The sequence below is a fragment of the Ovis canadensis genome, chromosome 25, assembly GCF_042477335.2.
Source record: "Ovis canadensis isolate MfBH-ARS-UI-01 breed Bighorn chromosome 25, ARS-UI_OviCan_v2, whole genome shotgun sequence".
NCBI classification, from domain to species: domain Eukaryota; kingdom Metazoa; phylum Chordata; class Mammalia; order Artiodactyla; family Bovidae; genus Ovis; species Ovis canadensis.
In genome coordinates this window covers 35,266,678-35,291,305 of record NC_091269.1, presented here as the reverse complement: position 1 = coordinate 35,291,305, position 24,628 = coordinate 35,266,678, and the positions used below count along the sequence as shown (strand labels likewise).

The 24,628-nt window shown below is 36.3% G+C and overlaps 1 protein-coding gene across 2 annotated transcripts in view; it reads right to left on the bottom strand.

The window, feature by feature from the left end:
* Positions 1-24,628, bottom strand: part of CABCOCO1 (ciliary associated calcium binding coiled-coil 1) — a 161,703-nt gene that overhangs the window by 79,170 nt on the left and 57,905 nt on the right. For both annotated transcript variants that reach the window (XM_069571748.1, XM_069571749.1), the window contains exon 5: positions 24,211-24,283. In XM_069571748.1, coding sequence (XP_069427849.1) covers positions 24,211-24,283 — 73 coding nt within the window. The remainder of the gene's footprint in view (positions 1-24,210; positions 24,284-24,628) is intronic.

The window sequence follows — 24,628 nt, the reverse complement described above, 5'->3', positions numbered from 1 at the left end:
CTTGTGAAAACAGGGCCTCCACTTTCAGCTGTGCAGGCTGCGTAATGCACAACTCCACTAATCACATAGATCGTGATGTGAACGGTGCCCTCTGGAGTTGTGCAAAGGGAGAGTGTGTGAAAATGTCCATAAACTTACAGTCTGAACATTAAGCATTTTCGCTTAGTTAAGAGATAAAATTATACCTATTACATGTGTAAATTAGGGAAACTATTAAAGCAGGCTTAATCTTTTTTATATTTAAATACAAATATGTATATGTGTGTGCATCTGTTTAAATACACACACACACACACACACATATATGTATAATATAACCTTTGAAAGTACACATGATCCAAGACTTGATGTGTTGAAACTCTGGTGAAATTAAACTGAATAAATATTTTTAAAATGTGTTATGTATACATAATTCATGATAACAATTTTAATTTCTTAGGGAAAATTTGGGATGTTATAGCACAGCACCAGATTTTTAATCTATAAATGACTTTTCAGTTAAACCAAGTTTATACTTAAATTTAAAATATGTCAGTAACACACTTGTAAAGTATCTAAAAATTTTATGGATCAAGAGTTCACCTATGTTTTTTCTATTCAGTTTTTCATTTTGTAAACACCCAGATGATAATTCTCTGTCAATATATTAATACGGAAGCATGCTTATATGCCTGCATTTAATTTACAAAATGCGCCTCACTACTTCTTGGGAATGAACTAGGGAACAATTTAATTATTGTACAAGTAATACATGAAGACATTCACACTGTAGAAGGTTACCATAAATCTGAAATACACAGAATAAAATGTCCCTCTTCAAACCCTATCAAACTCCTACTTTCACTCAGTTGCCCAAAGGTCTGCCATGTTAAAGTTTAGTATAAATCTTCTAGCCTTTCAAGTCTTTACCATCATTTAAATGTATATACATGTCTATATATTTTCATGTTTATCTGCCTTTTTTTTTTTTAATGTTTACTTTTATTTATTTGGCTGCACTGGATCTTAGTTGCAGCATGTGGGATCTTAGTTCCCAGACCAGGGATTGAACCCACCCCCTTTGCATTGGGAGTGAGAAGTCTTAGCCACTGGACACCAGGAAAGTCCTCACAATACCCTGAATTCTGCCAGCAGTTCCAATGACCTTTATTTTTTATTTTTTTATTTTTTTTAATTTTTAGTTTTTTATTTTTTAAATTTTAAAATCTTTAATTCTTACATGCATTCCCAAACATGAACCCCCCTCCCACCTCCCTCCCCATATCATCTTTCTGGGTCATCCCCATGCACCAGCCCCAAGCATGCTGCATCCTGCGTCAGACATAGACTGGCGATTCAATTCACATGATAGTATACATGTTAGAATGTCATTCTCCCAAATCATCCCACCCTCTCCCTCTCCCTCTGAGTCCAAAAGTCCATTATACACATCTGTGTCTCTTTCCCTGTCTTGCATACAGGGTCATCATTGCCATCTTCCTAAATTCCATATATATGTGTTAGTATACTGTATTGGTGTTTTTCTTTCTGGCTTACTTCACTCTGTATAATCGGCTCCAGTTTCATCCATCTCATCAGAACTGATTCAAATGAATTCTTTTTAACGGCTGAGTAATACTCCATTGTGTATATGTACCACAGCTTTCTTATCCATTCATCTGCTGATGGACATCTAGGTTGTTTCCATGTCCTGGCTATTATAAACAGTGCTGCGATGAACATTGGGGTACATGTGTCTCTTTCAATTCTGGTTTCCTCGGTGTGTATGCCCAGAAGTGGGATTGCTGGGTCATAAGGTAGTTCTATTTGCAATTTTTTAAGGAATCTCCACACTGTTCTCCATAGTGGCTGTACTAGTTTGCATTCCCACCAACAGTGTAGGAGGGTTCCCTTTTCTCCATACCCTCTCCAGCATTTATTGCTTGCAGATTTTTGGATCGCAGCCATTCTGACTGGTGTGAAGTGGTACCTCATTGTGGTTTTGATTTGCATTTCTCTAATAATGAGTGATGTTGAGCATCTTTTCATGTGTTTGTTAGCCATCCGTATGTCTTCTTTGGAGAAATGTCTATTTAGTTCTTTGGCCCATTTTTTGATTGGGTCGTTTATTTTTCTGGAGTTGAGCTGCAGAAGTTGCTTGTATATTTTTGAGATTAGTTGTTTGTCAGTTGCTTCATTTGCTATTATTTTCTCCCATTCAGATGGCTGTCTTTTCACCTTGCTTATATTTTCCTTTGTTGTGCAGAAGCTTTTAATTTTAATTAGATCCCATTTGTTTATTTTTGCTTTTATTTCCAGAATTCTGGGAGGTGGATCATAGAGGATCCTGCTGTGATTTATGTCTGAGAGTGTTTTGCCTATGTTCTCCTCTAGGAGTTTTATAGTTTCTGATCTTACATTTAGATCTTTAATCCATTTTGAGTTTATTTTTGTGTGCGGTGTTAGAAAGTGATCTAGTTTCATTCTTTTACAAGTGGTTGACCAGTTTTCCCAGCACCACTTGTTAAAGAGATTGTCTTTACTCCATTGTATATTCTTGCCTCCTTTGTCAAAGATAAGGTGTCCATATGTGTGTGGATTTATCTCTGGGCTTTCTGTTTTGTTCCATTGATCTATATGTCTGTCTTTGTGCCAGTACCATACTGTCTTGATGACTGTGGCTTTGTAGTAGAGCCTGAAGTCAGGCAAGTTGATTCCTCCAGCTCCATTCTTCTTTCTCAAGATTGCTTTGGCTATTCGAGGTTTTTTGTATTTCCATACAAAGCTTGAAATTATTTGTTCTAGTTCTGTGAAAAATGTGGCTGGTAGCTTGATAGGGATTGCATTGAATTTGTAAATTGCTTTGGGTAGTATACTCATTTTCACTATATTGATTCTTCCAATCCATGAACATGGTATATTTCTCCATCTATTAGTGTCCTCTTTGATTTCTTTCATCAGTGTTTTATAGTTTTCTATATATAGGTCTTTAGTTTCTTTAGGTAGATATATTCTAAGTATTTTATTCTTTTCGTTGCAATGGTGAATGGAATTGTTTCCTTAATTTCTTTTTCTACTTTCTCATTATTCGTGTATAGGAATGCAAGGGATTTCTGTGTGTTGATTTTATATCCTGCAACTTTACTATATTCATTGATGAGCTCTAGTTAAAAATAAGTGGAAACACTATTCACATTGTTCTACCGTTCTTCTTCCTTTAAGCATGTTCGAGATCCTAACATAACCATACATGTGGATCTGCTGGACTCCTTCAAAAGACTGGTTAGTTTTCCACAGTGTGATTATACTTCATTTTATTTAGTCATTTCCCTTCTTTTTCACTTTCTGAAATTATTAGCTGTTATAAACCATACTTTGATGTATATTCATGAATAAACATCTTTATATAACATGAGTATGTCCAAATGAAAGATACTTATAAATTAGAATTTGGTGGACATAGGATATTTACATTTGATTTTTCCAATCTACTCTCCGAAGTGGCTTTAAAAATTTAAAAACTTCTCAACAATCCCCTGCCATAGAGCTTTGTTTTCTTGCATCTTCCTTAATACTGGCTATTAATCAACCTTTTTGATATTAGCCAATATTATAGTTGAAAATAGTTTTTCTTATTTGCACTTCCTTTATAAATAGTGAGGTTAAATATATTTGTATCTTATCAGTAAAATATACAGCCTGTTCAAATTCTTTGCAATGCTTCTGTTTCTTGTTTGTCTTTTACTTATTTTCTCTGTGCTTACTATTTATGCATAAAATAATTTTGACCTTTAACATTGTTTGCAAAAATTTTCAAGTGCCTTTTTAAAAACATTTTTCTTTGTAGTATCTTCCTTAAACCTTAAAAAAAAAATAGGCAGTTAATCCTAGAACTAAATTTAATCTCAAAATTAAAAACTACTTTCCTCCATACTTTTCTCGTGTTTTCATATGAGAGATTTTAAATTTAGCACTTTTTAATCCAATGGATTTTTATTATTCCATTTTCTCTTCTACTAGCTTAACATTATTTATCCAAAGCTTATCCTAGAGATGCAGTTCAGTTCAGTTCAGTTGAGTCGCTCAGTTGTGTCTGACTCTTTGCGACCGCATGAATCACAGCACACCAGGCCTCCCTGTCCATCACCAACTCCCGGAGTTCACTCAAACTCATGTCCATTGAGTCGGTGATGCCATCCAGCCATCTCATCCTCTGTCGTCCCCTTCTCCTCCTGCCCCTAATCCCTCCCAGCATCAGGGTCTTTTCCAATGAGTCAACTCTTCGCATGAGGTGGCCAAAGTATTGGAGTTTCAGCTTTAGCATCAGTCCTCCCAATGAACACCCAGGACTGATCTCCTTTAGGATGGACTGGTTGGATCTCCTTGCAGTCCAAGGGACTCTCAAGAGTCTTCTCCAATACCACAGTCCAAAAGCATCAATTCTTCGGCACTCAGCCTTCTTCACAGTCCAACTCTCACATCCATACATGACCACTGGAAAAACATTGATGAGACAGACCTTTGTTGGCAAAGTAATATCTCTATTTTTCAATATTATGCATCCTCAAATTATTAAATATTTATAAATCGATACTTTGACTCTTCTCAAAAAATGTCAGAAACAATACATTAACTCATTTACCTTCTTTTCAGTTTATAAGGTGCTTAGTCACACAGTCATGTCTGACTCTTTGTGACCCCATGAACAGTAGCCCACCAGGCTTCTCTGTCCATGGGATTCTCCAGGCAAGAATACTGGAGTAGGTTGCCATTTCCTTCTCCAGACTAATTTACCATCCTTTCAATATATAAAGTATTATCAGTTTATTTGGGGTTCCCTGGTGGCTCAGACTCTAAAGAGTCTGCCTGCAGGAGACTTAGGCAGTGAACCCAGGAGATCTGGGTTCAAATCCTGGGTCAGGAAGATCCCCTGGAGAAGGAAATGGCAACCCACTCCAGTATTCTTGCATGGAGAATCCCATGGACAGAGGAGCCTGGCAAGCTATAGTCCATGGGGTCACAAAGAGTTGGACACAACTGAGCGACTTCACTTTCACTTTTATCAGTTTATTTTAATTCTCTATGTAATATTTTAAGCCACACAAAACACAGGTGTATTATTCAGATCTACTGTCACATTTTACTTGTTTTCATTCTTTTCTATTTCTTTCACTTTCTATCTAGAATCATTTCATTAAAAATGTTGTAATGAAAAATTAGTCTTACTCAAATATAGATGATTTATGTTTTGATAATTTCTACTGTACAGCAAAGTGATTCAGTTATACATATACATGTTCTTTTTTTACATTCTTTTGCATTATGATTTATCATAGGGTACTGAATATAGTTCCCTGTGCTATATAATAGTATCTTGTTGTTTATCTGTTCTCTATACAGCAGTTTGGATCTGCTATTTCCACACTTTCAACCTTTACCTTCCCTTTGGCAACCACAAGTCTTTTCTCTAGGTCTGTGAGTGTGTTTCTGCTTCTTTGATAGGTTCATTTGTATCATATTTTAGATTCCACATATAAGTGATATCATATGGTATTTGTCTTTTTCTTTCTGACTTGGTATAATAATCTCTGCTGCTGCTGCTAAGTCGCTTCAGTCGTGTCCGACTCTGTGCTACCCCATAGACGGCACCCACCAGGCTCCCTTGTCCCTGGGATTCTCCAGGCAAGAACACTGGAGTCGGTTGCCATTGCCTTCTCCAATGCATTAAAGTGAAAAGTGAAAGTGAAGTCACTCAGTCGTATCTGACTCTTTGCGACCCCATGGATTGCAGCCCACCAAGCTCCTCCGTCCATGGGATTTTCCAGGTGAGAGTACTGGAGTGGGGTGCCAATAATAATCTCTAGGTCCATCCATATTGCTGCAAATGGCATTATTTCTTCCTTTTTATGGCTGAGTAGTATTCCACTGTACATACGTACCACAGCTTTTATTTTTTGTTTTTTAGCATTTACAATGTTGTGTTGGTTTCTGTCATACAACACTGTAAATCAGCCATAATTACACATATATCCCCTCTTTGCTAAACCATTCTTCCTTCCAAGCCATAATAGAATGCCAGACCAGGCTGCCTGTGCTACACAGTGACTTCTCACCAGCTATCTATCTTACACTTCGATAGTGTATACATGTTGATGCTACTTTCTCCATTCACTCTCTCCTTCCCCCACTGTGTCCACAAGTCCATCCTCTATATTGGCATCTCCACATCTTCCCTGCAAATAGGTTCATCAGTGCCATTTTTCTAGATCCGTATAGATACGTACTAATACACTATATTTGTTTTTTCTTTCTGATTTCAGTTCAGTTCAGTTCAGTCACTCCGTCGTGTCCAACTCTTTGCGACCCCATGAATCGCAGCACGCCAGGCCTCCCTGTCCATCACCAACTCCCGGAGTTCACTCAGACTCACTTCCATCGAGTCCGTGTTGCCATCCAGCCATCTCATCCTTTGTCGTCCCCTTCCCCTTCTGCCCCCAATCCCTCCCAGCATCAGAGTCTTTTCCAATAAGTCAACTCTTCGCATGATGTGGCCAAAGTATTGGAGCTTCAGCTTTAGCATCATTCCTTCCAAAGAAATCCTAGGGCTGAGCTCCTTCAGAATGGACTGGTTGGATCTCCGTGCAGTCCAAGGGACTCTCAAGAGTCTTCTCCAACACCACAGTTAAAAAGCATCAATTCTTTGGCGCTCAGCCTTCTTCACAGTCCAACTCTCACATCCACACATGACTACTGGAAAACCCATAGCTTTGACTAGATGGACCTTAGTTGGCAAAGTAATGCCTCTGCTTTTGAATATGCTATCTAGGTTGGTCATAACTTTTCTTTCTCATTTACTTCACTCTATATAACAGGCTCTAGGTTCATTCATCTTGATAGAACTGACTCAAAATTAATTCTTCTTTATAACTGAGTAATATTCCATTGTATATATGTACCACATCTTCTTTACCCATTCATCTGTCAATGGACATCTAGGTTGCTTCCATGTCCTGGTTATTGTAAACAGTGATGCACTGAACATTGGGGTACATAAGTCATTTAGAATTGAGGTTTTCTCAGGGTACATGCCCAGCAGGGGGGTTGCTGGGTCATAAGGTAGATTTATTCCTAGTTTTTAAAAGGAATCTCCATATTGTTCTCCATAATGGCTGTACCAGTTTACATTACCTCCAACAGTATAGGAGGTTTCCCTTTTCTCCACATTCTCCCCAGCATTTACTGTTGGTAGCTTTTTTTTTTGATGATGGCCATTCTGACTGGTGTGAGGTGATACCTCATTGTAGTTTTGATTTCCATTTCTCTAATAATTGGTGATGTTGAGCATCTCTTCATATGTTTTTGCCATCTGTATGTCTTCTTTAGGGAAATGTATGTTTATGTCTTCTGCCCATTTTTTGATTGGGCTATTTGTTTTCCTAATATTGAGCTGTATGAGCTGCTTATGTATTCTGGTGATTAACCCTTTGTCAGTTGTTTCATTTGTCATTATTTTCTCCCAACCTGAGGGTTGTCTTTTAATCCTGTTTATTGTTTCTTTTGCAGTGTAAAAGTTTTTAAGTTTAACTAGATTCCACTTGTTTATTTTTGTTTTTATTTCCATTACTCTACGTGTTGGGTCAAAGAAGATGTTGCTAATTATGTCAAAGAGTGTACTGCTTTATGCACTCTTTAAGAGCTTTATAGTTTTTGGCCTAACATTTAAGTCTTTAATCCATCTTGAGTTTATTTTTGTGTGTGGTGTTAGGAAGTGTTCTACTTTGATTCTTTTACATGTAGCTCTCCAGTTTTCCCTGAAACACTTATTGAAGAGGCTGTCTTTTCTCCATTATATTTTCTTGGCTCCTTTGTCGAAGATAAGGTGTTCATAGGTGCGTGGGTTAATTTCTGGGCTTTCTATCTTGTTCCATAGGTCTATATTTCTGTTTTTCTGCTGGTATCATACTGTCTTGATTGCTGTAGCTTTGTAGTATAGTCTGAAGTTGGGAAAGTTGATTCCTTCAGGTCTGTTTTTCTTTCTCAAGACTGCTTTGGCTATTCGAGGTCTTTTGTGTTTCCATATGAACTATGAAATTTTTTGTTCCAGTTCTGTGAAAAATACCATTGGTTGTTTGATAGGGATATCTTTGAATCTATAAATTACTTTGGGTAGTAATAATCATTTTTACTCTATTGAGTCTTCAATCTAAGAACATTGTACCACATCTTTATCCATTCATCTGTTGGACATTGATGTTGTTTCAATGTCCTGGCTATTGTGAATAGTGATAAAATGAATGGTGGGGTGCATCTATCTTTTCAAATTATAGTTTTGTCTGGATATATGTCCAAGAGTGAGACTGTAAGCTCAGATGGCAACTCTATTTTTAGTTTTTTGAGGAATCTCCATGTTGTTTTCCATAGTGAATACACCAATTTACATTCCCACCAAAAGTGTAAGAGGGTTCCTTTTTTATTCTACACCCTCTCCACCATTTGTTATTTGTAGACTTTTTCAGGATGGTTATTCTGACCAGTGAGAGGTGGTACCTCATTGTAGTTTTGATTTGCATTTTTCTAATAATTGGTGATTTTGAATATTTTTTCATGTGCCTATTGGCCATGTGTATGTCTTCTTTGAAGAAATGCCTATTTAGGTCTTCTGTTCATTTTCATTTAGGCCTTTTTCCTCTTTTCTTTTCTTTTTTTTGTTATTGAGTTGTATGGGTTGTTTGTATATTTTAGAAAAAATGTGACTCATAAAGGGTTAATACGCCAAAAAATAAAAAGACTTCATACAAGTCAGTAACAGAAAGAAAAAAAAAAAAAACCTGCATAAAAATGCAAACATCTTCTCCCACTCAGTAGGTTGCGTTTTAATTTTGGTGATGTCCTTTGATGTGCAAAAGATTTTAAGTTCAACTAGGCCTCATTTGTGTTTTTTAGCTTTTGTTTTCTTTGCCTGATGAGACAGATCCAAAAACATAGTGCTAACTCTTAATGCTCAAAATTCTCGAAGCCAGGCTTCAGCAGTACATGAACCATGAACTTCCTGATGTTCAAGTTGGTTTTAGAAAAGGCAGAGGAACCAGAGATCAAATTGCCAACATCCGCTGGATCATAGAAAAAGCAAGAGAGTTCCAGAAAAACATCTATTTTTGCTTTATCGACTATGCCAAAGCCTTTGACTGTGTGGATCACAATAAACTGTGGAAAATTCTGATACAGATGGGAAACCAGACCACCTGACCTGCCTCTTGAGAAAACTATATGCAGGTCAGGAAGCAACAGTTAGAACTGGACATGGAACAACAGACTGGTTCCAAATAGGAAAAGGAGTACGTCAAGGCTGTATATTGTCACTCTGCTTATTTAACTTCTATGCAGAGTACATCATGAGAAACGCTGGGCTGGAGGAAGCACAAGATGGAATCAAGATTGCTGGGAGAAATATCAATAACCTCAGATATGCGGATGACACCACCCTTATGGCAGAAAGTGAAGAGGAACTCAAAAGCCTCTTGATGAAAGTGAAAGAGGAGAGTGAAAAAGTTGGCTTAAAACTCAACGTTCAGAAAACGAAGATCATGGCATCCGGTCCCATCACTTCATGGGAAAGAGATGGGGAAACAGTGGAAACAGTGGCTGACTTTATTTTTGGGGCTCCAAAATCACTGCAGATGGTGACTGCAGGCATGAAATTACAAGACGCTTACTCCTTGGAAGGAAAGTTATGACCAACCTAGACAGCATATTAAAAAGCAGAGACATTACTTTGACACAAAGGTCCGTCTAGTCAAGGCTATGGTTTTTCCAGTGGTCATGTATGGATGTGAGAGTTGGACTGTGAAGAAGGCTGAGTGCCGAATAATTGATGCTTTTGAACTGTGGTGTTGGAGAAGACCTCTGAGAGTCCCTTGGATTGCAAAGAGGTCCACCCAGTCCATCCTAAAGGAGATCAGTCCTGGGTGTTCACTGGAAGGACTGATGCTAAAGCTGAAACTCCAATACTTTGGCTACCTCATGCGAAGAGTTGACTCACTGGAAAAGACCCTGATGCTGGGAAGGATTGGGGGCAGGAGGAGAAGGGGACGACAGAGGATGAGAGGGTTGGATGGCATCACCAACTGGATGGATGTGAGTTTGTGTGAACTCCGGGAGTTGGTGATGGACAGGGAGGCCTGGCTAGCTGTGATTCACAGGGTCGCAAACAGTCAGACACGACTGAGCGACTGAACTGAACTGAAAATAAATTTGGGGGATTTAGATGATGATTGCATAGAATCTATACATAAATTGGGAAGAACTGATGTCTTCACAATATTGAGTCTTTCTACCCACACATGGAATATCGCTCCATTTATCAAGTTTTTTTTTTTTCATTTCATTCTTCAGAGGTTCACGTTTTCCTCATGTAAATCTTGTATATATTTTGTCGATTTATGGCTAAGTATTTCATTTTTTGAGTGCTAATACAAAGAATAAAGTGATTTAAATTTCAAATTCCACTTGTTCTTTCTGATACATAGGAAAGAAACTGACTTTTTTATATATTAAGTTTTTATCCTGTACTCTTTTGAGAATTGCTTGTGTTTGTTTCTTATAGGATTTCTTTTTTGGTAAATTCTATCAGATTTTCTACAGTTAGGTCCTCTGCAAACAAAGACATTTTTATATCTTCTTTTTCAATCTGTATAATGTTTATATCATCTTCTTGTCTTATCAGTTAGAACTTATAGCACAGAAGAGATATCCCTGCCTTGTAGTACACTTTACCTTAGTGGAAAGTTTTGAGTTTCTAACTTAATGGTATTTGTTGTTCAGTTGTTAAATCGTGGTTGACTCTTTGCAACCCCATAGACTGCAGCACACCAGGCTTCCCTATCTTACACTATCCCCTGGAATTTCCTCAAACTCATGACCATTTAGTCAGTGATGCCATCCAGCCACCTATTTCATCTTCTGTTGCCCCCTTCTCTTCCTGTCCTCAATCTTTCCTGGCATCAGGGTCTCTTCCAATGAGTTAGTCTTTGCATCAGCTGGCCAAAGGGGTGGAGCTCTGGCTTCAGCATCAGTCCTTACAGTGAATATTTAGGGTTGATTTCCTTTAGGATTGAATGGTTTAATAATGTTAGCTGTAGGTTTTTGATATTTGTTATCAAAAGAGGGAGTTCCCTTCTATTTCTAGTATGCTGTTTTTATATCAAGTGGGTATCAAATTTTATGTAATGCTTTTTCTGAATCTATTATGACCATGTGATTTTTCTTTTTTTATCTTGCCTCGAAGTATTGTAATAATTGAGTTTTGAATGTTGAATAAGCCTTGTATACTTGGGATAAATCGCACTTGGTCATGGTGAATACATGGCTAGATGAGATTTGCTAAATTTTCGTTAAGTACCTCTGCATCTATGTCCATGAGAGCTATTAGTCTACAGTTTTCTTTTGTTGTAATGTCTTTGTCTAATTTTAGTACTTTGGTAATGCTGGCCTCATAGAATCAGTTAGGAAGTAGTCCCTCTATTTCGGTCTTCTGCAAGAGTTTGTAGAGAACTGGTATGATTTCTTCCTTATTTGTTACAATTCACAAGTGAGCCCATCTAAGCCATGTGTCTTGTCTTTTGGAAGATTACTAATTATTTACTTTCTTTAACAGATATAGGCTTATTCATTTATTCACATCATCTGTTTCTTCTTTTGTGAGTTTTGGCAAACTTTGTCTTTCAAGTTAACTGGTCCATTTCATCAATGTTATCAAATCTGTGGGCAGAGAATTGTTCACAGTATTCCTTTATTATCATCTTAATGTCCATAGGGAAGTAGTAATGTTCCCTCCTTCATTACTGATAGTAGTAATTTGTGTCCTACCTCTTTTTTCTTAATTAGCTTAGCTGAAGCTTATCAATTCCATTGATCTTTTCAAAGAATCAGTTTTTGATTTCACTTATTTTCTCTATTGATTTCCTGTTTTCAGTTTCATTGATTTCTGCTCCAGTTCTTTAGGAGCAGACTATTTTTCTTTCAGTTACTCTGTATTCCATTTGTTCTTATTTTTCTAGTTTCCTAACATGGAAATTTAGATTACTGATTTTAGATCTTTCTTGTTTTCCAATATATACATTCAATGCTATAAATTTCCCTCTAAGCGCTGCATTTGCTGTATCCCATAAATTGTGATTAGCTGTGTTTTTATTTTTATTTAGCTCAAAATACTTTCAAGTTCCTCATGAGATGCCTTATCTGAGCCAGTGCTATTAGAAGTGTGTCTAATTACTACAAATTGTTGGATTTTTCAGTTACCTTTCTGTTATTGATTTCTAGTTTAATTCCACTGTGATCTACGAGGAGACATTTATGATTTCTGTTCCTTTAAATTTGTTAAGGTGTGTTTTATGGTATAGAATAAGGTCTATTTTGGTGAATGCTCCTTGTGAGCTTGAAAAGAATGTGTACTCTGCTATTGTTGGATAAGTAGTCCATAGATGTCAATTATATTCAGTTGACTGATAGTGTTGTTGAGTCTTACTATGTTTTTAACAGATTTTCTGCCAGCTAGATCTATGTACTTATGAATAGAGGGGTGCTGAACTTTCCAACTATGATAGAGGATTTATCCCTTTTTTAAATTTGTAATTCTATTAGTTTTTGCCTCACACAATTTGATACCCTGTTGTTAAGTCACATATGCTAAGAACTGTCATGTTTTCTTGGAGAATTAACCCTTTTATCACTCTGTGATGTCCTCTTCATACCTGTGTTGGGGAAGCTAGTGAAGTAGTCTTGTTCAGGCTTCAGAGGTGGCACTAAGTCTCTCTCCCTCTGACTGGACAATGACCTTAAAACTGGCTGCATGCCAAACTGCTTTTCCATCTTGAGTTTACTTTTGTGTATGGTGTCAAAGAATGTTCTAATTTCATTTTTTTTTTACACATAGCTGTCAAGTTTTTCCAGCATCATCTACTGAAGATTGTCTTTCCTCTATTGTATAGTCTTGCCTCCTTTGTCATAGACTAATTGACCAGAGGTGTTCGGTTTTATTTCTGGGCTTTCTATCCTGTCCATTGACTTATATTTCTTTGTGTGTGTGTGTGTGTGTGTGTGTGTGTGTGTGTGTGTGTGTGTGTGAATACTATTTTGATAAATGTAGCTTTGTAGTATAGTCTGAAGTAAAGTAATCTGATTCCTCCAGCTCCATTTTTCTTTCTCAGGATTGCTTTTTGGCTATTTGGGGTCTTTTGTGTTTCCATAGAAGTTGTAAAAATTTTTGTTCTAATTTTGAGAAAAAAATGCCATTGATAATTTGATACAGATTGCACTGAATCTATAGACTGCCTTGGATAGTACAGTCATTTTGACAATCAATTCTTCCAATTCAAGAACATGGTATATTTTTTCCATCTACTTGTATTATCTGTTTCTTTCATCAGCATCTTATAATATTCAGAGTACAAGTCTTTTGTATCCATAGGTAGGTTTATTCTTAGGAATTTTATTCTTTCTGATGCTATGGTAAATGGGGCTGTTTTTCTGATTTCTCTTTTTGGTTTTTCATTCTTACTGTATAGGAATGCAGGGATAGATAATTGTTAGTGTACAGAAATGCAACAGATTTCTATGTGTTGATTTTGCATCCTACAACTTCATTGAATTAATTTGGAGTAGTTTTCCAGTAACATTTAAAGGGTTTTCTATGTATAGTATCATGTCATCAGCAAATAGTGACAGTTTTATTTCTTATTTTCCAATCTGGATTCCTTCTGTTTCTTTTTCTTCTCTGATTGCTGTGGCCAGGGCTTCCAAAACTATGTTGACTAAAAGTGGTGAAAGTGGAAATCCTTGTCTTGTTTCTGCTCTTATAGGAAGTGCTTTCAGCTTTCCACCATTGAGTACAGTATTAGCTATAGGTTTGTCATGTGTGTATGTGTGTGTTAGTTGCTCAGTTGTGTCCAACTCTTTGTGACCCCATGAACTATAGCCCACCAGGCTCCCCTGTCCATGGAATTCTCCAGGCAAGAATACTGGAGTCCCAACCCAGGGATCTAATCTGGGCTTCCTGCATTGCAGGTAGATTCTTTACCATTTGAGTCACCAGCTAAGCCCACAGGTTTGTCATATATGGCCTTTATTATGTTGAAGTATGCTCCCTATATGCCTACTTTCTACTTTTAGAGAGTTTTTATCATAAACTGGTATTGAATTTTGTCAAAAGCATTTTCTGGATCTACTGAGATGATCATATTGTTTTTAAGACAATCTTTTTTTCCATGAATTTAAACCACTGACATTAAATTTGATATAGCTGGATTAATACATACCATATTTGTTTCTGCTTTTTATTTGTTGCCTCTTTCAGTTCTTAATTGAAAATTCAATATAATTACATAATATATAATTTCCATTATATATATATCCGTTATATTTCCATTATATATATATTATATATATAATTTCCATTTTTTAGCATATTACTAATTTAGTGGTGTTCTCTAGTTTTCAATATCCACTTACAGCCAATCCAAGTCCAATTTTAAATATTAATAGTAGTATACTGCTTCATGGGTAATATAAGGACCTTGTAAAAACAAAATAAACCTATTTCTTCTCTGTTGTCTCTTATATCCATCATGAAATTCATGTCACTTATAGATAAGCATATATATATATATATATATATATATATATAAAATCAAATGCATTATTATTATTTAAACAAATTTTACTCTTAGCTAAATTAAGAAAAAAGGAAATCAAAAGTTCATATTTTACCTTGATTTATTCCCTCTTTGAATGCACTTCTTTACTTTATGCAGATCCAAGATTGTGACCTATATTATTTCACCTTGTTAAATAACTTTCTTCTAACATTTCTTGCAAGCCAGGTCTACTGGCAACAAATTCCCTCAGGACTATTTGTTTGAGAAAGCCTTCCTTTTTCACTTCTTAAGGATAATTTCACAATGTAGAGAATTCTAGGTTGGTAGTTTTTTTCTTTCAGCACTAAACACTTCACTCAGTTCTTACTTGTATGGTTTCAGAGAAATTGAAAGTAATTCTTATACTGGTTCGTACAGGTTGAGTCTTTTTTTCTCCCTCCTACTACTTTCAGAATTTTTCTTTATCTTTGATTTTATATAGTTTAAAACTTACATGCCTAGGTATAATTTTTTTGGCATTTATCATCTTTTGGGTTCTCTGACCTCCCAGGATGCAGGGAAATTCATCTGGGGAAAATTTCATTCATTATTGCTTCAAATATTTCTTCTCTTCCTTTCTCTCCTTCTACTCCTGCTTTTCCCACTATATGCATTTTATACCTTTTGTAGTTGTCCTGTAGACCTTGAATAGTCTGTTCCATTTTTTTTTTCTCTTTCAGTGTTTGTTTTCTTTGGTTTTTGGTTTGAGGATTCTTTTGATAATATCCTCTAGTTCAGAGATTCTTTCCTCAGTTGTTTCCAGATTACCAATAAGCTCATCAAAAGTATTCCTCTTTTCTTTTACAGTATTTTAATATGAAGTATATAATCAACCAAATAATGAAGAAGGGTAACAATAAGAAGGCACTGCGATAGTAGATAGCAAGAAATTCTATTATGGTATGGTGATTAAAGCAGGGTGATATTCTGACAGGGATTCACAAATAAACCAATGGGATTACTGGTCATAATAAGTCAAACTGAGCATTAAGAATAGTAATTAATATGGATCAAACAAAACAGAAACAAAATAAAATCTATTTCAGTTTCCTATTCTTACTACAACAAATTACCACAAACAGTGGCTTAAATTAACATAAATTTATTTTACAGTTCTGGAAGTCAGAAGTCCTCAACTTAATGTGTTGAAGAGGCTCCATTCAGTTCAGAGACTCTACAGGAGAATCTGTTTCCTTGCCTTATTCAGCTCTTAGCTGCCGCTGCTGCTAAGCTGCATCAGTAGTGTCTGACTCTGTGTGACCCCATAGACAGCAGCCCACCAGGCTCCCCTGTCCCTGGGATTCTCCAGGCAAGAACACTGGTGTGGGTTGCCATTCCCTTCTCCAATGCATGAAAGTGGAAAGTGAAAGTGAAGACGCTCAGTAGTGTCTGACTCTTAGCGACCCCATGGACTGCAGCCCAGCAGGCTCCTCCGTCCATGGGATTTTCCAGGCAAGAGTACTGGAGTGGGGTGCCAGTGCCTTCTCCGGTGAAGTCACTCAGTCATGTCCAACTCTTCATGACACCATGGACTGTAGCCTACCAGGCTCCTCCATCCATGGGATTTTCCAGGCAAGAGTACCAGAGTGGGTTGCCACTGTCTTCTCTGTCTGCTCCTAGAGGGCACCTGAATTCCTTGGCTCCTTGCCTCTTCCTCCATCTTCAAAGCCAACAATTTAGCTTATTCAAATCTCCCCCTTGTCACTGACTCTCTCTTTCCTCTCTTTTCCTCTTAGGGGGAACATGATCACATTGAGCCTACTTGGATAATCCTCCCATCTCAAAGCCTTCAGCTTAATCATATCTGCAAAATCTCTTTCACATGTAAGATTACATATCCACAGGTTCCAGGAATTGGTATGTAGGCATCTTGAAATGATGGGAGGGAAATTAATTATTCAGTCTACCACCATCACTTTTGAAGTATACTAAAAATCCAACTTATTATTTTGAAAACTTTCAGAGAAAGGGAGAGAATAAGAAACCTGTTCTTTCTTTTCCATATGAACTGTATCTCATTTTAATCAAATAATTGAAGAGTGAAAGTTTCTGTTTCTAGAAATACTGAACTCATAAATGAAGAAAGAATGATAAAATATTAAAAGAGAAAAAGAAAACAGAAAGAAAACCAGACACTATTTGCCTCTTAATAAGACTGTACAAAACCACCTTCAAATCATTCTTGCTAAATATATGAAGTGAAATCTAGTTAGCCTTCCAACATTAACTGTGTTCTGAAAATAAGGAAGAGATACCACAGAAATTTAGGTAAAATTTAGTCAAATGTCAGTAAATTCTATAGGATAGAAGATCTAAAGTATTCAACAAATAAAATGTTCAATTTTCTTTGCATTTTGTTAGGTTCATTCCTACATATTTTATGGTTTTCATTATTACCAATGGGATCCTTTTCTTCAAGGCTATTAACAAAATACAGGAAAACATTTTTTTCTTAATGATGGTTTCTTACCATACCATCTGCAAACAATGACAGCTTTGTATCTTGTTTTTCAACACCTCCCTTTTTCTTCTAATTTTGACTTTTTTGTTTTATCAAATTGGTGAGGAACTAAAAATCCAATGTTGTGTCAAAATTATCAGCCTTGTCTTGTTCTTTGTGGGTATTTTAATGGCTTCATTAAGACATTTTAGACAGATTTCAGTTTTTGGTATATTCTATCAGCTAAGAGTATAAACCTACATTATGGGCTAACTAGAGTCTTTTTAAAATGAGAAATGGATAGTTATCAAATGTTTTACTGTATCTATTGAGATCATCATTTGGTTTTTCCTTCCTCTAATCTGACAGTGTACTAAATTACATTAATAGATATCCCAGTGTTAAACCATCCTTTCATATCTGGAATAAACACTATCTGAACATCTAATCCTTTGCCATATTTCACTTCATAATATTTTATTTAAGATTAATGCATCTATAATATTTTCATAACTGTGATTGCCTACAATATTGTGTTATTCTTTTCTATTTCTAATTATAATTTATTACCGATTCACAGGATAAATTTAAAACTTTCTCAGGATTATATTAACTTCAGAGAATGAGTTGAAAGCTTTCCATCTCCTTCTATGCTCTATAATAACATATAAAAAGGAAATGTTTCCTCTTAGAAATTTTGGTACATGTCCATCCCAAACTTCCTAATTATCTGGACACCCAACGAGGACTTACAATATAGCACCTGCTCCATGTTATGTGGCAGCCTAGATGGAAAGGGAGTTTGGGGAGAATGGGTACATATATATATATATATATATATATGCCTGAATCCCTTTGCTGTTCCCCTTAAACTATCACAACATAATTTGCTAATTGGCTATATCCCCAGACAAAATAAAAGTGAAACAAATTTTGGTAGAACTAGCCTATAAAACCTATATCTGACGGCATTTTTATGTGTTGAGCATTCAATATTTTATATGTTTAACATTCTATTAAGATTTTCTACACTCTCAAGGAAATCTGTATTTCTCAAGTAAAATTTACAGTTCCCTGAATATTGCTTTTTCTGGATTTTCAAGCCTATCAACAGAAAATTGATATTTTATAAACATTTTCAAATTTCATTTTAAACAAACAAGATCTTTATCAGTTCATTTGTCAAGAAAAGGATAAACTTTCAAACTTTTGTGAGACTATTAATCAGAGTTTAGATCTACTAACATTTGCTCTATCAACTCTGTTTCTTAGCTATCATTTGATCTGTTCATAGAGTTTCATGCATCTCTTATAATTTTATTTTCCTCAACTACTTGTTGATTTTGTGCTGCCAGCTGACCTTCACATTAGATGATCCTTGTTCATTTGTCTGTGGATGTCTGTTTGCCAAGCCTGCCTTTAGACACTGTAGGGGAGGCATAAAGAATGATGTTGTAAGGCATTCAAGGTGTACTCACTGTCACTTCTGAACATCAATTGCCACTACAGAACTGCCCTTCTCTTTAGTGTCAACACCCACAATAGTTTCTTTAGCATGGGAATGAATGCCACAGAATCCCAGTATCCTGTACAAGCAGCAGAAGGTAAATGGACTAAATGGGGTAGCTGCTCTACTTGCTTTCATCAGTTCAATTCAGTCATTCAGTCGTGTCCAACTCTTTGCAACCCCATTGACTGCAGCAGGCCAGGCCTCCCTGTCCATCACCAGCTCCTGGAGCTTACAGAAACTCATGTCCATTGAGTCGGTGATGCAATACAACCATGTCATCCAATGTTGTCCCCTTCTCCTCATGCCTTTAATGTTTCCCAGCATCAGGGTCTTTTCCAATGAGTCAGTTCTTTGCACCAGGTGGACAAAGTATTGGAGTTTCAACTTCAGCATCAGTCCTTCCAATGAATATTCAGGACTGATTTCCTTTAGGATGGACTGGTTTCCTTTAGGATGGACTGGTTTGATCTTGCTGTCCAAGGGACTCTCAAAAGTCATCTCCAACACCACAGTTCAAAAGCATCAATTCTTTGGTGCTCAGCTTTCTTTATAGTCTAACTCTCATATCCATACATGACTACTGGAAAAACCATAGCTTTGACTAGACAGACCTTTGTTGGCAAAGTAACGTCTCTCCTTTTTAAAATGCTCTCTTAAGTTAGTCTTAACTTTTCTTCCAAGGAGCAAGCGTCATTTAATTTCATGGCTGCAGTCACCATCTGCAGCGATTTTGGAGCCCCCCAAAGTAAAGTCTGTCACTGTTTTCACTCTTTCCCCATTTATTTGCCATGAAGTGATGGGACCAGATGCCATGATCTTCGTTTTTCTGAATGTTGAGTTTTAAGCCAACTTTTTCACTCTCCTCTTTCATTTTCATCAAGAGGCTCTTTAGTTCCTCTTCATTTTCTGCCATAAGGGTAGTGTCATCTGTATATCTCAGGTTTTTGATATGTCTCCTGGCAATCTTGATTCCAGCTTGTGTTTCATCTAGCCTAGCATTTCTCATGATGTATTCCACATAGAAGATAAGTAAGCAGAGTGACAATTTACAGCCTTGATGTACTCCTTTCCCAATTTGAAACCAGTCTGGTCCATGTCCAGTTCTAACTGTTGCTTCCTGACCTGCATCCAGATTTCTCAGGAGGCAGGTCAGGTAGTCTGGTATTCTCATCTCTTTAAGAATTTTCCACAGCTTACTGTGATCCACACAAAGGCTTTGGCATAGTCAATAAAGCAGAAGTAGATATTTTTCTGGAACTCTCTTGCTTTTTCAATGATCCAATGGATGTTGGCAATTTGATCTCTGGTTCCTCTGCCTTTTCTAAATCCAGCTTAAACATCTGGAAGTTCACAGTTCATGTACTGTTGAAGCCTGGCTTGGAGAATTTTGAACATTACTTTGCTAGCATGTGAGATGAGCGCAACTGTGTGGTAGTTTGAGCATTCTTTGTCATTGCCTTTCTTTGGGATTGGAATGAAAACTGACCTGAAAGTAATGCTTTCATCATTTTCCCTCTCAAAGTTTCTCTCATTTCTGTATCAGTTTAGGATGCCTAAAGAAATGTAGCATTAACTCTGTAGTGCCTTTTCAGTACATATGGGGCTACAGTTTCATCTAATCAATAATTTATCATTTTAGATGGCATCAAACCTCTTATCTATAGCATTCTGAATTTTGAAAATTTTGGTCTTTTACAGGATTTTGGATGCAAGAGGAATTGTACATGTGTGCTTAGTTTATTCTTTTGATAAAACCACTGTTCCCTTTGGAAAAGTTCTTCCTGCTTCTTTGGGGATCTATTCATGTTCTTTCACCCATTCAATATGGTCAACTTGGGTTTTCTAATAATATCACTTCTCTGGTCACAGTGACTAATTGAGAGCAGACATAAAACACAAACACAGAAAATCGTATTGGGAGGAGGAATGTTTCTTTCTTTCGGAGGTGCTAAACTGTAACTGTCTCTTTCATGTCCACCACCAGCTGGAGGAAGCCTGACTGCAATAGAAGGGAACAAGGCCCTTCAGAAAAAAGAAATGAAAAAAGTCTAGGAGAGATGAGAGACTGAACCACATGCATGGATATCCACATGTACATACACACTCAGTAACATGGTTGACTATGAGATCCAGTTAGTTTTAGTCTAGCTTTCACCCCTGCCTTTACCTGTTAGTGACTTCCCTGGTAGTTCAGTTGGTAAAGAATCTGCCTGCAATGCAGGAGACCAGGGTTCAATCATTGGGTTGGGAAGATCCCCTGGTGAAGTGAATGTCAAACTACTTCAGTATCCTTGCCTGGAGAATTCCATGGACAGAGAAGCCTGCCGTGCTACAGTCCATGGCGTCCCAAATGTCGGACATGACTAAGTGACTAAGCACACAAGCACACGACATAATAAGATATCTCCCCCCTTTTTTAATTAATTGAACTATTTTGAGTGGAATTTCTTTTGCTTGCACCAAAAAAATATACTTTCTGGCTAACTCATTCACAGTCTTTAGATTTCCTCTTAGACTTCACTTGTTAATGGAAGACCCCTATATTATAATTACTTAATCATCTCTCCCCTCTCATTCAACAATAAACTCCATGAGGACAAGGATCATTGCTTGTCACTGTGTATGCCTGGAACTTTTGTACAAGGCCTAGAGCATAATAGAAACTGGATCACATAAACATGTGGAATAATGAATAAATGCTGTAACTGTATCATCTCATTTTAGTAGATGCCCGGCAGTAGATACCTGGTTAGAACCATGTCTTTGGGTATCTGCTATAAGTTTTTGATCATCATCATTGCTACTAACCAATAGGGTTCTTTGTGTACAAGTATTCACTGTTTCTCCTAGTTTTCAGGTAACCAAAGCAAAGGACAGTTTCCAGGTTTTTGGGTGGGTCCTCAAGGCCATAGAAAACATATACCCCTTAAGGCAGGAGTCCCAAACTTCTGGAATCTAATGTCTGATGATTTGAGGTGGAGCCCATGTAAGAATAGAAACAAAGTGTACAATAAATGCAATATACTCAAATCATCCTGAAACCATCCCCCTCAACCTAGTCCATGGAAAAACTGTCTTCCACAAAACCAGTCCCTAGTGCCAGAAAGTTTGGGGACTGCTGCCTTAAGGAGACTTTGGTTCCCTTATAATTGTTATGTTTGTGGATCTGTGATCTAATTGTATTGCCAAAACAACAGACTTGGAGAGTTCTTGGCTTGGGTGATTAAAAGGAAATTCTCATCTCTATAAATAAATTGTGTCATCCTCTAAGATGGCTACAACTACAGGTATCTATCTGCTGCCTTTGTTCTCTGCTCCATCCTGTCATTATTCTAGCTCATTCTAGTTGTTCACTACCTTTTTCAACATATGTTTATATGCGAACTATTGAAAGAACTACAAAACATGCTGCTTATAGAACTGTATATATTAGATTTCTAGATTATGAAAAATCTCAGGCCAAGAATAATGAATTACCTACCAAAAAATGACCTAATATGAAATTTCTTTAAAAAGGTGAGTAGAAATAGCTAGAAACAACTATTAAAATAAAAAATACAAATTCAATTTTCTTTAAAACCCAAGAAAAATTGAGTATGATTTATGTTTCTTATTAATAATTAAAATTAATATTTAGCAATTATTCTTAGAGGTGATTTATGCATTTTGTTATAATCATCTATCCATAACTAAGAAACAAACTAAATTTCATCAGTGTTACTTAACTTGAATTCTTGCCTGAGATTTAAAGTTTGAACACTTACATGGCTGTTGTATGGCCCTTGTTTGGTTCCAGAGCCCTGAGGTCAGCATGAATAATTACGTTAGTGGACCAGGCCTCTATGAAAGGTTGTTACTTAAAAGAAGGTATTTGCACCAAACATTATCAGAAACTCCTAAAATGCTATAAAATAATTGTAGTATAACATTTGCTTTGGTTAATCCTTTAAAATTATATGAATGATCTAATTCTCGAAGACCCAACATCCCTTCCTTAAGGAATTTATTTATAGCTCTGGTCAACTTGGGGAAAATACAAAAGACAATAGAAAATAAATGGATCAACCCTTGTCTACTTTCTCCATTTTTTCTTTCCATAAGCATAAATGTCACCTAAATATAACCTTACAACAGAGGAGAAAGGCACGATTGTGTAATTAACAAAGGGAAAGGGAGTTCTTCACGAAATTTTTTTTCTTCATGATTCTAAATATCTGTGTATGCCACTGCTGGAAGCCACTACCATTTTCCCAAAGTTTTGCTGAGTAGATAAGATAGGGTTATATGCCAAACAGATGATTATTATAATGCTGTCATACTATATGATTTAATTCTGAAATGGAAACATTTTCAGTGAAACTTTTGTCAAATGACATCTAATTTAAGACACAAAATGAGGAGACTACAAAGAAGAAATTTTAAGGAAAGTCAAAAGCAAAAAGGGTTCCTTGTTTTCCTTCAGCTCATTTAAAAGGCCAACAGTAGAACAAGTACCCAAATGGACACCATGACTCAGGTGTTTAATGAAGTCAGCAATTTATAAACTACAGAATAACAATACTAGGGAAGACCAAATGGCTGGCACATTGCATCTGCTTCTTAATACTAGGAAAATTATACAGATAATGTAAATATCCCCTTATTCACCTTATTTCTGACTGTGACCATTCCCGTCTCCTATTTTTCTAGTTGAGAATCTAAAGAGCACTCTTTATGGCATCTTCAGAGTTGGATTGACTGAGCGACTAAGTACAGCACAGCCTTCATAAGATGTTCTCTTATCGTGGATTCATTTCTAGTAATTATGAATATGTGACTATATTTAAGAGTGTTCAAAAACAGCTTTAGGTAAACCATTTCTTGTAGAACTGCTATTATATGCACTGCCACTGAATCACTTATGGAGTATTAAGAGGCACTGCTATGTGCCCTGCATTATACTATATGCTGCACAGTAAAACAGCACATGATTCACGGCTTCAAGGAAATTACGGTTGGATTATGTCAACTATATCAATCCCCGGGAAACAATTAGAAAACCATATAACGAGATGTAAACATACATGCTTACTGCTGTGCTAAGAGTAGCCAATATTCAGCAGAAAGAGATAAATTGGAATAAAATAATAGAGTGTGATTAAAGAGTTTCTCTAAACCCTTCCTTTGAGATGCGACGTAATTAAGGAAGGTTTGCTTCGTTGAGAAAGTGGGATTTGAATTAGGCCTTAAACAATGAGTACACTGAAAATAAATGTGAAATTAGAAGAGATTTAACTGAATTAATTTATCTCACTTTTCCTGATTTTATTTGTATGAAGATACACATACTCTATCCAACTGAGCTTTGTCAAATAATCCATAAATACATAAAGTATATGTGATTAACAATGCTTTTAATGCCAAAAGACAGCTTATTTTCTTAATCCAAAGCTCACTTTGTGTAATTATTCTTTTTGCAAACTACTAGTTGGTTATATTAACACTTGAGTAATCTTGACAAGAAGTTGCTTTAAGCAGTTAAAGATCCAGATGCTGATCAGCATGCATTAAGTGATTCAGCTTAATTGGTTCCATCTAGATAAATTACTTACCTCAGTTCCTATCACAATTTCTTCCCTGGCAGAGAAGAACAGAAACTCATACAGCTTGTAGTGCTGAAATAAGCTGAAACACAAAATAAATGTGGAAAACTGATAAATTTATTTCAGGGAAAAAAGCAAATATATAAGAATATTTAATATAGGAAAGTTGTCTGCATTGACCAAGCTAAAGACATTAAACACTAATATGGTATCAGTCACCTCCACTACTTCAAAATATGTTGCCCAGAAATGCTAAGAAATTTAAAGGCTTATTTTCTGATACAATGACAATATAACACAGTACCTAAATTAGTAACGGTAAACTAATCTGTGATGAATGGATAGGTTTGGGGTAGATTTCATCTTGACTTTTCTTGGCTCATGACCAAATAATGCAATGCACCTAAACACCAACCTTCATATTCTT